General features: G+C 45.9%; 1 protein-coding gene and 1 long non-coding RNA gene across 12 annotated transcripts in view; one reads left to right on the plus strand and one right to left on the minus strand.

Annotated features, from left to right (window-relative positions):
- The window catches only part of LOC125724089 (uncharacterized), a 273241-nt gene that overhangs the window by 222152 nt on the left and 36090 nt on the right, over nucleotides 1-14999 (plus strand). The gene's annotated exons all lie outside the window — the stretch shown is intronic.
- LOC125724044 (tripartite motif-containing protein 16-like) overlaps nucleotides 1-14999 on the minus strand; it is a 110994-nt gene that overhangs the window by 87627 nt on the left and 8368 nt on the right. For 7 of the 10 annotated variants that reach the window (XR_007387121.1, XR_007387122.1, XR_007387123.1 and 4 more), the window contains exons 2-5: nucleotides 14830-14925; nucleotides 14024-14257; nucleotides 13700-13859; nucleotides 13091-13150 (exon numbers count right to left, since the gene is read on the minus strand). Coding sequence is in view for 3 of the 10 variants with exons in the window: in XM_049000971.1 (XP_048856928.1) it covers nucleotides 13091-13150; nucleotides 13700-13859; nucleotides 14024-14257; nucleotides 14830-14925 (550 nt within the window). In the remaining 7 variants the exon portion in view is untranslated. The remainder of the gene's footprint in view (nucleotides 1-13090; nucleotides 13151-13699; nucleotides 13860-14023; nucleotides 14258-14829; nucleotides 14926-14999) is intronic. The other 3 variants (XR_007387125.1, XR_007387126.1, XM_049000970.1) reach the window with 2 other exon arrangements.

Here is a 14999-nt window from a genome sequence, read left to right on the forward strand (position 1 = left end):
TGAAGGAGTACCCGTATGCCAAGAGGCATATTCCTCCCCGCCTACCCCAGAGTGAATTGGCATGTCTGGAGGCAACGCTGCAGCTAACGACTGGGGGCACTGGGAAAGACCTGTACAGGCAGCCCCAGGGGCAGATGACACCGTATTCCCCTCCACTGCAGGGATCCGAACCCAGAGCTCCTGCTCAAACGAGTCCTCGGAGGTAGCCACCTCTTCAGCTGGAAAAGGCTGAGGATCACCTTCGACTTCACAACCAACACAGGGCTTAAGCATGGTCCGATGAACATGCTTGACCTTCTCTAGAGCATCAACTGGTGCGACAGTATAAACCACACCCCCCAACCTAGGGGTTTTCAATACCTTATGCACCACTGAACTCCAGAGGTCTTGGATTTTATGTCGGCCCCGGACTCCAAGATCACGTACATACACTAACTGGTTCTCCTGTAACGGTGCAGCCTTCACCCGGTAATCATGGCGCTCCTTACGCCGCCCTGCGGCCATAGCAAGACGCTCCCTGGCACCCTCAAACGCTAACTGAAGTCGGGTTTGATGCTCCACTATCCAGTCGTTCACTGTACCAGGCACTGGTTCTTGAACCCTGCCCAACAAAAAATCCACAGGCAGTTTGGGATCTTGTCCAAACATAAGAAAGTATGGTGTCTCACCAGTAGATTGATGCGGTGTAGTATTGTAACTAAATGTCACCTGGGGTAAGCATGCTGACCAATCCCTCTTCTGGGACGCAGGGAGTGTCCGCAAAAGATTGTGCAAAGTACGATTGAAACGCTCACACTGACCGTTACCCGCTGGATGATAAGGGGTAGTACGTGACTTACCAACACCATACAAAATGCAGAGTTGATGCATCAACGCACTCTCAAAATTACGGCCCTGGTCGGAATGAATACGACCCGGAACTCCCAATTTGTAAAACCACTCGGTCACCAAAACATGCGCCACTGTTGAGGCGCGTTGGTCCCATGTTGGTATAGCCAAAGTATACTTACTGAAGACATCAGTCATCACCAACACATTCTCCACCCCATTACGTGCTGGCTCCAAAATGGTGAAATCCAAGGCTACGATATCATTGGGTCGTGAGGCCAATAAGTGTCCCATGTAGCTGTGGGGAACAGGCTGAGAGTCTTTACTGACCTGGCAGCGTTCACACTCCTGGCACCAGCGTGTAATATCAGATGCCATTCCTGGCCAATAACACCGCTGCCGCACTAGCTGACTCGTTCTCTCGATACCTTGATGACCATGATCTTGATGAAGCTGTTTCAGCACCACCACCTGCAAGGACCTGGGCAAGACCAGCTGGAACACCTCTTCACCCCCATCAGGACAGAGAATCCTCCGATACAGCACCCCATCCTTTTCCACCAGACGGTCCCACTGACGTAACAACAACAAGGCTGAAGATGATAGCTGACCCCGTTCCACAGCAGTAGGACGCTCCCTCCTATTCCAAAAGGTCAGGATGCTACAAATATCAGGGTCAGCTTCTTGCTGAACTCGCAAATCGACCGAAGAACACTGCGGAAAGACCGAAACAACCGCCTGTGACGCAAAGATGCAATTACTGGGTACCGGGGTCTGCTGCACGACAACTGGGACAGCCGTCCCAGGACGATCTGAGGCAGAACTAGGCGGTAGATGTTGCCGAGACAAAGCATCTGCATTTCTATTACTAGTACCCGACCGATACTTCAGCTCATAATCAAACACCGCAAGTTGAGCCGCCCACCGCTGTTCGGTAGCACCCAGCTTGGCGGTAGAAAGATGGGCGAGGGGGTTATTATCAGTAAACACAATGCACTTGGCGCCCAACAGGTACTCACGAAATTTCTCCGTCATGGCCCACTTCAGCGCAAGAAACTCGAGTTTCATGGAGCTGTAGTTCGACATGTTCCGCTCCGCGGGCCTCAAGCCCCGACTAGCATATGCAATAGGCCGAATAAGGCCACCCTGTTCTTGAGAAAGGACAGCACCCAGGCCCCCATGGCTTGCATCTATTTCCAATCGAAAAGGCAAAGAAAAATCGGCATAGGCCAACACTGGTGACCCCACCAATCTACTCTTTAAGCCCTCAAAGCTAAGCTCACACTGTGCAGTCCATGCAGAAGCCAGAGAACGACCTGAAGCGCCTCGCGACTTTGTCCCAACTAGCTCTGCCACTAACTTATGCAAAGGGGCTGCCAGCTGTGCAAATCCCTCCACAAAACGGCGATAGTAGCTAGTGAACCCCAAAAAGGAGCGGAGCTCAGAAACATTAGAAGGCCTCTTCCACGTAGCCACAGCCTCAACCTTTTTAGGGTCTGTCGAGACACCCTGGCTTGAAATCACATGACCCAAGTAACCAACTTCCTTCTGAAAGAAAGCACATTTCTCCAACTTAGCTTTAAGGCCCTCCCGCTGTAGCCGTCCAAGTACCAACTCCAACTGTTCCAGATGCTGTAAAACAGAGGAGGAAAAGACCACCACATCATCCAAGTAGAGCAACAATGCCTGACAATGCTGATCCCCAAAGATTCGCTGCATCAACCGTTGAAAGGTACTAGGCGCGTTACAAAGCCCAAATGGCATTCGGTTCCACTCAAAAAGCCCAAAAGGCAGTCTTGGTCCTATCCGATTCCGCAACGGGCACTTGATTATAACCACTGGCTAGATCGAGGGTAGAAAACCAGCATGCACCTGAAAGGGCATCCAAAGATTCCTCGATGCGAGGCAATGGAAAAGCATCCTTACGGGTCTTACTATTTAGCTGCCGATAATCCACACACAACCGAGGGCTACCAGCCTTTTTCCTAACCAGAACGATGGGGGATGCATAGGGACTGCAACTCTCCCGAATGACCTGTGCCTCAAGCAGCTGTTGGATATGGGCCTTCACTACCTCATACTCAGAGGGAGGTAATCGCCGATAACGCTGACGAACCGGAATGTCATCCAATAATGGAATCTCGTGGGAAATGAGGTTACTGCAACCCAAATCCCCATCATGTGCAGCAAACACCGAGCTAAACTTCAGCAAGACGGCCCTTACCTGATCCTGCTCTGAACTAGGCAATGCTGACAAATCAAGTTCCTGGATCCGGGTTTCAATGGAAGCATGGGCAACTTGATCGGTAACCGAACCAGCCACCGCCCTCACTTCAGCAACTCCAGTAGGTAAACTGGTTATAAGAACATCACTCAGCCTCCCCAGAATGGTACGGGGATACAACACCACTGCCTCCGTACCCACATTAACCACTGGAATATAAGCAGTTCCCCGGTCCACTTGAACCAAAGCTGAAGGGGCCAAAAGCCCTCCGGGCAACCCAGCCGCATGCGGCTCAAACAAGACAGAGCCGTGCGCAATGTGACCAGAACAGGTAGTCGGAACAAATGCAAGGACACCCCCAGGGACACGAGATGCCCTGCCTCCCCTTACACGCACAGTCCTACAGGACTCAGTAGGGATCGCATCAACCTGATGACACTGCTGCAAAGCCTGCCGGACTGACCTCGGGGCCTGCACCACAGGCGGATGTTCAACCCAAAGCGGCCCATGCTGACCAAACAGGTCGCGATAACACTTACTAATGATGTTCATCCCTAAAACACCAGGTGCTTGGGGAACTACACCCCCGGGCGGATCCTTGACCACTAATACACCACAACCTGGTATCTCCCTACCACAAAGGGTCACATCCATTTCCAGATACCCAACATACGGAATGGCCAGGCCATTGGCAGCCCGAAGCTGCAGCCACTGACACAGCTTCAATCGATCAGGCCCCCATGGTTCAAAATGGCTCCTAAAACAGCTTTCCGTAATCATGGACACCATCGATCCAGTATCCACCAAGCAGGATACCTCCACCCCACCCATATTAACGCTGATGTGCGGACAAGATGACATTAACTGAGACACCATCCCCACATTCTCCACTACAGAGCCAGTAGAAACCCCCTCCGCGCTGTGGCTCAACGCGGCGGGTACTCGTTTCCCGGCTGCTGACCAGACTGGGCAAGGCTTGACACCGAGCCGGAAGAGGGTGGGTCCCTAGGACCAGAAACCCTTGGTCCCTCACAATTCCGTGCAAAGTGACCAGGTTGCTGACACCGGCGACAAATGACAGGGCCGTGAGGGCGAACTTGCTTAGAGGCCTGCAAAAGTGATACAGACCGAGTGAGCAAATTAATCTGCTCTTGTTGCTGTGTCAGAAGGTCCTTTAATTCTAGAAACTCACTATTTGAGGCTACCACCCTAGGAGCAGAGTATGACTGACCTTGCAACCCATAGGAGATACCATAGGCAGCAGGAACGGACAAGCTGCGACCGCGCCCACCAAAGGGGGTACCCTCACGTTCCCATCCAAGAGCCTCCCTCCGTACATCCAACAACCTCATGGAGGGTTGACACCGAACCAGTCGTTTCAACTCTCTACGGAGTGCACAATCAGCAACATGCTCCATAAATTGGTCTCTTAACATTACCTCGGCATTAGGTACCGCATGTGGCGCAGCCTGTTGAATCTTACCCATCAAACTCATTAGGGCCAATGAAAACTCAAGCAGACCCTCCCCATCCTGTTGCTTCCTAGAAAAGAAAGCTTCCTGCAACAATACATGAGAATAAGAACACCCATACAGCTCACGCAATATTGCCAGTATCCTTTCCGGGTCACCCCGTTCAACCGCCGAGCGATGTTTAATCTCCTCCTTGGCTCCCGCCTCTAAGTGGTCAAACAGAAAAAATGCTTGATCAGCAGATGACAAATGCCGAGCCCGCATACACGCTTGCACCTCGTCCTCCCATTCCTCGAAGCTCACCCCAGACCTGCCCCCAAACATGGGACACTTCCGGTCCCTAGAAATAAAAGCAAACCGGTCGGTAAAAACACGATGCTCGGCTGAAACAGATGGCGGATTGGGTGACAAAGGGATCTGGAGCCTCTGCTCGCTCCTGGCGCAAACGATCAATATCAGCCTGGAGCTGCCCCACCAAATCCCGGAGCTGTTGCACTTCGTCATCCATGATAATAAAAAGTAGGTGGACTACGAGACTCAGCAAATTTACGTAAAATACCGGCTCAACGGACACAAATACTGCTGTTTTGCCTCTCGGTTACATACACATTCAAAACCAAATCATAAAACAAAAGATAAAAATTCACCTATCCTTCCAAGGGAGTGATCAGGAAATCACGGCTCCACCATATGCTGGTGAAGATCCTGCCGACTACGCCAAATCTGTGGCGTCACTGAGGGAGGAAGTAGCGAGGGAATACGGAAATGGACAAGCCGACTACGCCACTCTGGGAATTTCACCCAGAGAATTAGAATACCGGAGTTCAAAACCCACTCCAATATAAAAGGACACAGATTCGTGATCACCATAGGGGAGACTCGAAGACCATAAACACTCCCTTTATTAGGCTGCTGTTAACACTCCAAAATAAAAACACAAAGAAACCAAACAGCAAAATTACAAAACCAAAATTACAGCACAAATAATACAAATCAAATCATGTTTAAAACACTCCAATCACACGACAAAAAGAGGAAACCCAAACCAGGCAGCTGTTGTCGGGAGGGGAATGGGAGGCGTACAGTCAGACAACACTCTAAGGGGTCCCGCAGCACATGCCGCACGTACATCCACCCAAGGGGTGGGCTAAAAGAACGCAACGCGACCACGCAGCGCGGTATCGCCCGACACGGATCCTCACCGCCCAGCACCAAACCTTCCCAATGACACCCCCCCCCCAATTTACATCCAATAAATAAAACACATTAATACTTAAAACCAATTAAAACATGAAACAAAACATAACATCCGGGCAAAACAGCAGCAATTGTAGTGACTTAGTATCCCGTTGATCGTCTGGCTCACATTGGTCCGGGACACTCCAAGTCGCGATCCACTACAAATACACAGTATTAGGTATGCCCCTACTACCCAAACGTTGGTAAAAGGAGACGAGACATACCTGGCAGATTACACGCGGTAAAAGTTGGAAAACCTTAAAAGCGGAAGCAACCGCAAGCTGCTAGATTTACCAAGCCCTTGCAACTGTAAGAAAGATACCAAAGCACATTACAACCACCCATACAGCAAGCAAACGACCCCGTCCACTGATGCCCTACCTGCAGCGTTGGATATAGCCACAACTTCCGGAAAAGGAGCTACTGGCGCACGGAGAGTCACGTCACGCTTACAAATCAGTCACACACGCAACCACAACCGGGTCCTATATACGCGTGCTAGCTGCAACAATTAAGCAATCAGGTTAACGAAATTACCATGCCCCAACCAGATCGCACCCTCCAGCTCCACCTCATTACACACTCACTAACACAGAACTCGCTCCAATACACACATTTTATTCCCAATATACTCATGTAGCCGCCCGAGTCTGCGGCGCTCCGGCTGCCCCCTGCGCTGTGAGACACGCCGCGCTGAGAGATTCGCTGGGGACCCAACTGCACTTTAGCCTGCGCTCTATTATTCTGTACGATGCATAAAATATAAAAAGTCAAATATGTGAATTACCTCAGGAAATGTTGGACGCCCGCGCGACGCCGGCGGGAACACGCGCCAAAATAATGCGCGTGTTAAACTAATGGCCTTAATTACAGGTAAATAAAATTACAAACAGCATTCATCAAACATATTAACCATAAAATCATACGACAAAGATTACCACTAAAAGTGAGTTTCTCTTTAGATCACAATATGAATTTCTTTTAATCCACTCTGGACACACACCTCTCTCCAGCAGCGCGCAAACGCGACGCTCCCAACGCGGACGCATCTAGGCTGGTTCTCCGCAAAGCGCATCACCCGCGTATTACACCGCGTATGCGTACATGGAAACTTTCATATTTCTCTGGTCAAGCTGTGTACTTTGCACATGCGCACGTGTCCTATTTAAGTATTATTAGTAGTAATTCTGATATTCCCTGCACACGTACCACAGTCGCGAGGTCTATTTATGTTTCCCTACGTTTTACAAATTCAGAGCGGCAGTTCACGGGGCTGCCAACTTTGATCAACTGGCTGGCGTGAGATTTTCAATTCGGGACAAGTCTGCACACATATGCATACACATTTATATGTATATGCAAACTACAACAATCCTCATCAAAATAATCTATGTTGGCGTTTAAAGACGAATTTGGAGTGCGGCAATCGGTCGTCCGCGGAGGAGTAAAATGCATCATAAAAGTCTACACAAACACGTCCGCTTGTACGTGCGTGGAGAGGTACCAGTCTGGCCGCCAAATGTTTTTTGTGTCTTGATTCCGGCTTCGTCTGTGCACCTACATGAGGATAACAAGACGCATGCGCGACGTGGAGTGCCACCAGAAATTGGGGTGGCAGTATGGTCACGTTTTGTCACGGAATATTTTCTTTACTTACGGTACAGATAGTATTGCAGTAGCATTTGATTTTTTTAAGAATGAGTGTCCAGAAGAGCTGTATATTTTCACAGACAAGAAAAAAATATTCCGAACACTATTGTGTCCTTCTTTGTACAGCATCTTCAAAATTCAATGGCAATTTAAGTTTCTAAGAAAGCAGTGTCATGCGTACAAGGTACAATGAAATTCTAACCTGAAATTCTTACTTGCCTATTTTCATAAGCAGCATTATTTTTCATACAGTTCCATCCATCCATCGATTTTTTTTGCCACTTATCTAATATATAACATATAATCTATATATAATGTAGTACAATATATAATCTCTCAGGGTATATATATATATATATATATTTTTATATATAATAATATATAGAGATTATTATATTATATATAATCTCTGGGTCTGCCCCCGGGCCTCCTTCCGGTTGGACATGCCCTGAAACACCTCCCCAGGGAGCCGTCCAAGAGGTATCCTAGAACCATCAACTGACTCCTTTCAATGCGGAGAAGCAGCGGTTCTACTTTGAGCCCGGATGTCTGAGCTCCTCACCCTCTTTAAGGCTGAGCCCAGACACCCTGCTGAGGAAACTCATTTATGCTGTTTGTATTCGCAATCTCATTGGAATTTGGTTAAATTACTGATATCCATCCATCCATCCATTTTCCAAACCGCTTATCCTACTGGGTCGTGGGGGGTCCGGAGCCTATCCCGGAAGCAATGGACACGAGGCAGGGAACAACCCAGGATGGGGGGCCAGCCCATCGCAGCAGGTAATGCATGATGAAATTATTCATATACTTTTATACTAGCCGAAAGCGGGAGAAAAGAGAAGAGAAAGAATAAGGAAAGGACAAGAAAAAAGAATGAAGGAAAGAGAGGGAGAGGGCAAATACAGTTCAAAGTCATTTTCAACACTTTTGCCTAGAATCAAAGCTAGAACTTTATATTGGATGCCAATTATCAACTAAAAGAAAGTCTGTATTAGGTTTTACAATTATATTGATTATGCTTTGGCATAATTTGGCAGGAAGTACTGAGTTTATTATGCTCTCATTTTATATTTGCCGTAAGAAAAGAGCAAGATTTTCAGTGAAAGGTTTATAAAATTCTGAGGTTAGACTGTCTGTTCCCGGCGATTTATTATTTTTTAAGTAATTTATTGCTGCAGACATCTCAGTTAAATCAATTGGGACGCCACAAAGTTCACGATCCGCATCAGTTATTCCCATGATGTTTGAGAAGAAATCAAAAATTTTCAATCAAGACTAATGACATGCAAATTATTAAAGTAAAGCAGAATTTGGCTATTTTCTTGATGTCATCTGCAGCATTTCCATAAATCCTCTCCCGCATAATGCAGTTGTTCCTGACTTGCTGACTTTCCAGCCTAAAGAAATAGGCTGAGTTCTGCTCACCTTGTTCAAGCCACAAGGCACAAGGCACATTTTTGCCACAATCTAACAAAGGCTCCTTCTGCCTTATGTTTATATATAATCATTCAATTTATTCTGTAAGTTACCTCCTACATTATTTTCTGTATCAGTAAGACGGTTGACTGGTTTGCAGGTTAAAGCAGTAAATCTGATTTATAATTTAGTTTTCTTCATCTCTTCCAATTCACGCCAAGTCACTACTAAACCTTCTGACAAATTTAGTTACATCATGTTATTATTGCAATACTTTTTTTCTGTATTGGGTCTGTTCTAGTGTAAGTCAATTATTCATTCTGTATTTAAAATAGCTTCTTTATTTTTCAAGATTGAACTGTTTAATTTCCCGTTTGAAGATATTTTATATCCAGTAGATGATGACAAAGATTGCATGTTCTCCCCATGTCGTCATGGGGTTTCCTCCGGATACTCCAGTTTCCCCCACAGTCCAAAGACATGCTGAGGCTAATTGGAGTCGCTAAATTGCCCATAGGAGTGCATGTGTGAGTGAATGGTGTGTGAGTGTGCCCTGCGGTGGGCTGGCCCCCCATCCTGGGTTGTTCCCTGCTTCGTGCCCATTGCTTCTGGGATAGGCTCCAGACCCCCCGCGACCCAGTAAGGATTTTCCGGTTTGGAAAATGGATGGATGGATGGATAGACGATGACAATATGGATACATGGATGTCAATGGCTCGGTGGTCAGAAAATGGTGAAGGTATAATGTTTGTTTAAATATTTCCTAATTCATTAGAAATAAGCCAAAAATCAGTTTGCGGCTGATTTGAAAAGGTGCTATTGTTTTATCTCTTGTTTAATCTCTTCCATAATTTTTTTCTTTTTTCACAGCCTGTCATCATGACTATGTATAGTTATTGCAGTCACTGGATGATTAAATAAAACCAGACAGTAGTAAAACGTTCATAAGTTCATACTACACGGTAAACAAAACAAGTCGGTTTGCAGCTCTACTCAAAGCGTGTTCTTCAGAGCGCCATCTTGACTCCCTCGTCCTTGTACAACATTTAATGCCACAACCTCATACTAACAAGTGAGATTGGAAATGAAGGAACCGACCAAGATGGTTTTCTCACACTGCCCCCTGGTGGACATGACCTTCAATCCTCCAGATAGATGTAAACTACGCACGCAAGTGCAGTCGCGCTGTGTGAAGTCATGGCCCTAAAGCACAGACTTAGGAGATGTTCAGTGTCACAACCAGTTTGGGGAAGACTGCAGGTGCCGTCTTAGGACAATATTAATGAAGCAAACGTGAAGGAAGGAAGCCCCCCCCATCCCCCCCCCCCGGACCTCACTGCCCATAGATGCCGTAGCTCACACAGGATAAGGATGCAGATAAAAGGTCTTGACAAGCTCTTACTGAGTGATACCAAAAGTTCCTGCTACCCAAACAAAGCGAGGGCAGCTTTCAGCATTACAGTGCATGATGACATCTAGGACAGACTGGGCCCTTACCCCCCCCCCCCGCTTACTTGGTTTGGATCCCCTGCTGTAGCTACAGCCCACACTAGGCAGTGAGGAGCAGCCCCAGTGTCAGCCATTCCTGCTCTGACTGACTTCAGAGGGAACAAATTGCATCAAAGCCCACAGCTACTCTCTCTCATCTGACTCCAGTTGTGCGTCACCTACACACTGGGTCAGACAATGTGTTTAATACGTTAAACTGATCTTTACTGAATATCAGGTCTGTGGCTGGAAACTCATTATTAATGACTGATTTTATTATCAAGATAAACCTTGATTTTTATGCTTTAAACTGAAATGGGGTCAAATGAAAACTATGCAGCAGCCCTGATCAAACCAGCTACTCCTACTTGCCCTTTATCAGTGAGACTAGAGCACTTAGGGAAGGAGGTGGAGCAGCCGCCTTATTTAATGGGTTTGAATTATTTTTACAAGTCAGGCACTACTTTCTGTCAGAAGGGTAATTATGAATCTGAATGAACAGAAATTACATGTGGAGTTTCTAAAGGGTCCGTTATTGGCAGTGGGCAGTGGTGGCTTAATGGTTGTTGGCTTGAATCCCCGACCAGCAAGGCACCGCTGAGGGACCCTAAGCAAAGCACTGCTCTCAGGGCGCTGAATTAGCTGCCCCTTGCTACATCACGATGTCACATATGGGTTAAATGCGGAGGACACATTTCGGTGTTGTGCACTGTGTGCTGTGGTGTGTCAACACTGATCACCAATTAGAATTATAATCCTCACTGAGCCTCTTTGTTCAACATCTACATGCTTCCATTTGCTCAGATTACGGAACACTATAAAATCTATGGAACACTTAAGGCCATGTTGTTAGTAAATTCACAACAAATAATAATCCATTGTTATGCATTATAATCATGGCTTAAAATATTTATCAAAAGGCATAACACATTATAGGCATGCTTATTATGCATAATGAATTATTTAAGAAGCTCTCATTTTTAATGCACTAAAAATACCTTCATAATGCATTAAAATGGTCGGTATAAGCATTAAGGATGCTTTGTATTGCATTATGAAGGTATCTATAGTGCCTTATAGTTGAGTGTGTCATAAAGCATTCATAAAGCATTATAATGATGGGTATAATATGTTATGCTTTTTCATGAATATTAATAGCTGTGTTTAGAATGCTTTATGACTGCAGTATAATTAAGCAATGACATATGAGAAGATACTCTGATATATCATGGCTGTGATTCGGTCAAAGGCACAATGGCAGCTTATAAAAACTTATTCTGGAACAGAAAAGAACAAATCCCACAAAACGGAATACATATGAACCTTTACTCTCACTGTCACCTATGTTCATTTTTTAAACTGGTGGAGACGCAGGCAGGTTCTGAAAAGGCATCAAGTGACAACCAGCCCAGCACCGGCTCCATGTTGGTGGAAATGAGGCATCAGTACAGTGTTCCCAGGTCCAGCCCAAGGTCTGCTTAAGATCCACCCAACAGAAGCTGAAACCAGCCCAATAAGAGAGAGAGAGAAGGATTTCTCTCTAAACCAGATACGGAAAAGCTTGTTCATGTGTTTATTTCCAGCAGGCTAGACTATTGAAATGGTGTCTTTGCAGGTCTTGGTAATAAATCAGTCAGACAGCTGCAGCTCATCCAGAATGCTGCCACCAGAGTCCTCACTAACACCAAGGAAGTGGAGCATATCACACAGGTCCTTAATCACTGCACTGGCTTCCTGAGCATCATAGGATTAATAATTAAATATTACTTGTGTACAAGGCACTAAATGGCACTAACTTCCTTGAACCTTGTGAAGCATCCAGACCCCTGAAGGTTTACTCAGTGTCCCAGAATGAAGACCAAACAGGCTGAAGCAGCTTTTAGTCTCTGTGCTCCCTGTCTGTGGAACAAGCTTCCTGAAGACCTGAGGTCTGCTAACACTGTCAGCTCATTATAATCAGGGCTTAAAACGTTACTGTTGCTGCTTTGTTTCAATAAATTAAATTAGCAGGAGTTTAGTTATACGCTGCCTCTACAATGTCACTTCTTTTTAGTTAACTGTTTATTTGTTTTTTGGGCTTTTAGACTTTTTAAAATTGTCTTTTAAATTGACAATTGTCACGATCTCGCTGGACACGGGTAATCGCACAGGTGGGCGAGCGAGCGGAATGCAGGCAAACAGGCAGGATTCAGGGAATATGGGGGTTTAATGGGGAGACTCAGGACTAAAAACATCTGACGCCGACTAACATCAATGACAGACAAGGGAAACAGGTAAGACCAGGACTTAAATAGGACGGGACTAATCAAAGTAGGTGGACAAAGCTGGAGACGATCAGAGAAGCACACGTAGGTAATCAGGGGGCGTGGCACACACGAGAAGCGGACGAGCCGGGCATGACAACAATGAACGTGTTTGTAAGTCCCACACCAAAGTTCCGAAGTACTGAAAAAGTATCCCAGCTCCAATGGTGCTTTTGGTACTGGAACTTCTGGTACTGGTACTTGACCGGAAGTCAATGGAAAAGGGAAAGAACCAAAAGTACCGTACCTGGTGCAGTGGAAAAGCACCCTGAATAAACTTGCCTTACTTAGCAATTGGATTCAAAGTCCACTGAGATAAAAAGCTCATGTAAATATGAAAGACCAGGAGGCAGCAGGAGAGAGAAAGAGAAGCTCCACTAGCAGAAGAAAATGAAACACAATAAAACACAGTAAAACACACTCCACCTCATACAGGGAGAGAGAAGCATGTCTGTGAACAGACTCACATAGTAAGAATTCTGCTCTGGTCCTGGGCACTAATACCGGTAGGACGGTGTCTTTGGTAACTAGAAGGAGACAGAGAGAAACAGGGATGTGAGCAAAAGGAATTTACTTGTGGGAGATGGACGTCACTCACTGTGGAGATAACAGCAGTAGGGTATTATCATTATGAGGGACAATAACAGGCATTTTAACAAACTGCAAATCATGGTAAATTACACATAATACATATTTTTGGTTTTTGTAATGTAGAAGAAACATGTTTCATGTGATCTGGGTTTTGCAGCCAATAGAATGTGAAGCTCTTTCACCAGTTATCACAAAGATTTAAACTTATTGAAAACAAACTGACTTGGTCACACAAATGTGAGGCTGACTGCACTGCATACTCTCTCTGCATGGTCTACATCGGGGGGGGGGGCAATCTTACCCGCAAAGTGCCAGTGTGTACGCAGGTCTTTGGGGTAACCTTTAGGTCAGCTGTTCAACCCCAGGTGTGAGACCCTTCAGCCAATCAGTCCTCTAATTAGTAATCCAGCAAAAGCAGCCCTTTCTGGGTAAGATTGGCCAGCCCTGGTCTATATTAACATGAACAGACTAGAAAATCTATTAACCTGGGTGATGGATCTCTGCCATTTTCATTCTGCAAACATTCTCCAGTTGGTCTTTCAGCTCAGAAACCGCCTTCCTCAAATTCCCAAAATCAGATCTTGGACAGACAGAGATTCTGGGTCCAAATCCAGCTTCAGGAGTGACAGGAAGAGCCTGGCGCCTCTACAGACACACAGTCTGATTAAACAGCTTCATCAACACAAATGTGTATTGCAATCTAATTAACAGGACATCTGACCAATGACAGACTAGCTGAAATACAAATGGCAATATGCATTCATTTGAATACTCTGGTTTTCTTATTGCCAAAGTAGCTGTTCTGTTACCTGGAGGAAATGGATGTGATCCTCTGTGTGTGAAAGCTGCTCCAGCTCAGAGTGTCTCCTCTTCAGTTCATCAATCTCCAGCTTCAGTCTCTCCATATCTCCTTCAGCCTGACTCACTGCAGCCTTCTCCTGATCTCTGATCAGCTTTGTCACCTCAGAGCGTCTTCTCTCAATGGAGCTGATAATCTCAGTGAAGATCCTCTCGCTCTCCTCCACTGCTGACTGTGCTGAGGTCTGTTGGTAATACAGGGAGCAGAGGACGGTAAATTACAATTGGCCCCTTTTGAGACTCCAGAGAGCCTCATTGTACAATAGAGATGTGAGCTGACAGGAGGTATAAAAACAGCACAGGGCTGGGGTTTGGAGCGTCACCATGTTGGATGCCTGAGGTACTGAAACCCAGCCAGCACTCATTGGAAATGATCACTCATTAAGCTCATACACTGTCAGCTGCAGGGATTTGGCAGAGACTGGTGGCTGTATGGGGCAGGTTGGTTGTCACCATTAGGTCTCAGTTTAATAGGTGACTTTTTTAGTGTTTATTTGCATTATGCTGGGTTATGAAAAGTTGCATTTTTCTCAAATGGGCATTTATGGTATTTTTTTAAATAAATAAGCTACTACTGCTGCAACACTTGGTTAAACTCTGTAATCTAGCAACTTTATCCCACTGACCCAGAATAACCCACAGCAGCATTAATTTGATTAATCCTCGCAAGTCTGTAAATCTGCAATCTGTTGAATCTGAAAGAAGATTCAATATGATCACAAGCCAGCTGTTATCTTCTCCTCAGGTTCATACTCACTGTGATTGAGCCCACAGCCTCTCTCAGCTCCTGCAGCTCCTTCTCTCTCATCTGAATTCTCTGCTGAAATTCCCTCTGTGTTTCACCCATTTGTTTCTACAGATAGGAAACAAGACGACAAAACAAGTTTGTTTCATTAGCTGAGATCACATTCATTTATCATCCTGTCC

The sequence above is a fragment of the Brienomyrus brachyistius genome, unplaced genomic scaffold, assembly GCF_023856365.1.
Source record: "Brienomyrus brachyistius isolate T26 unplaced genomic scaffold, BBRACH_0.4 scaffold54, whole genome shotgun sequence".
Taxonomy (NCBI): Eukaryota; Metazoa; Chordata; class Actinopteri; order Osteoglossiformes; family Mormyridae; genus Brienomyrus; species Brienomyrus brachyistius.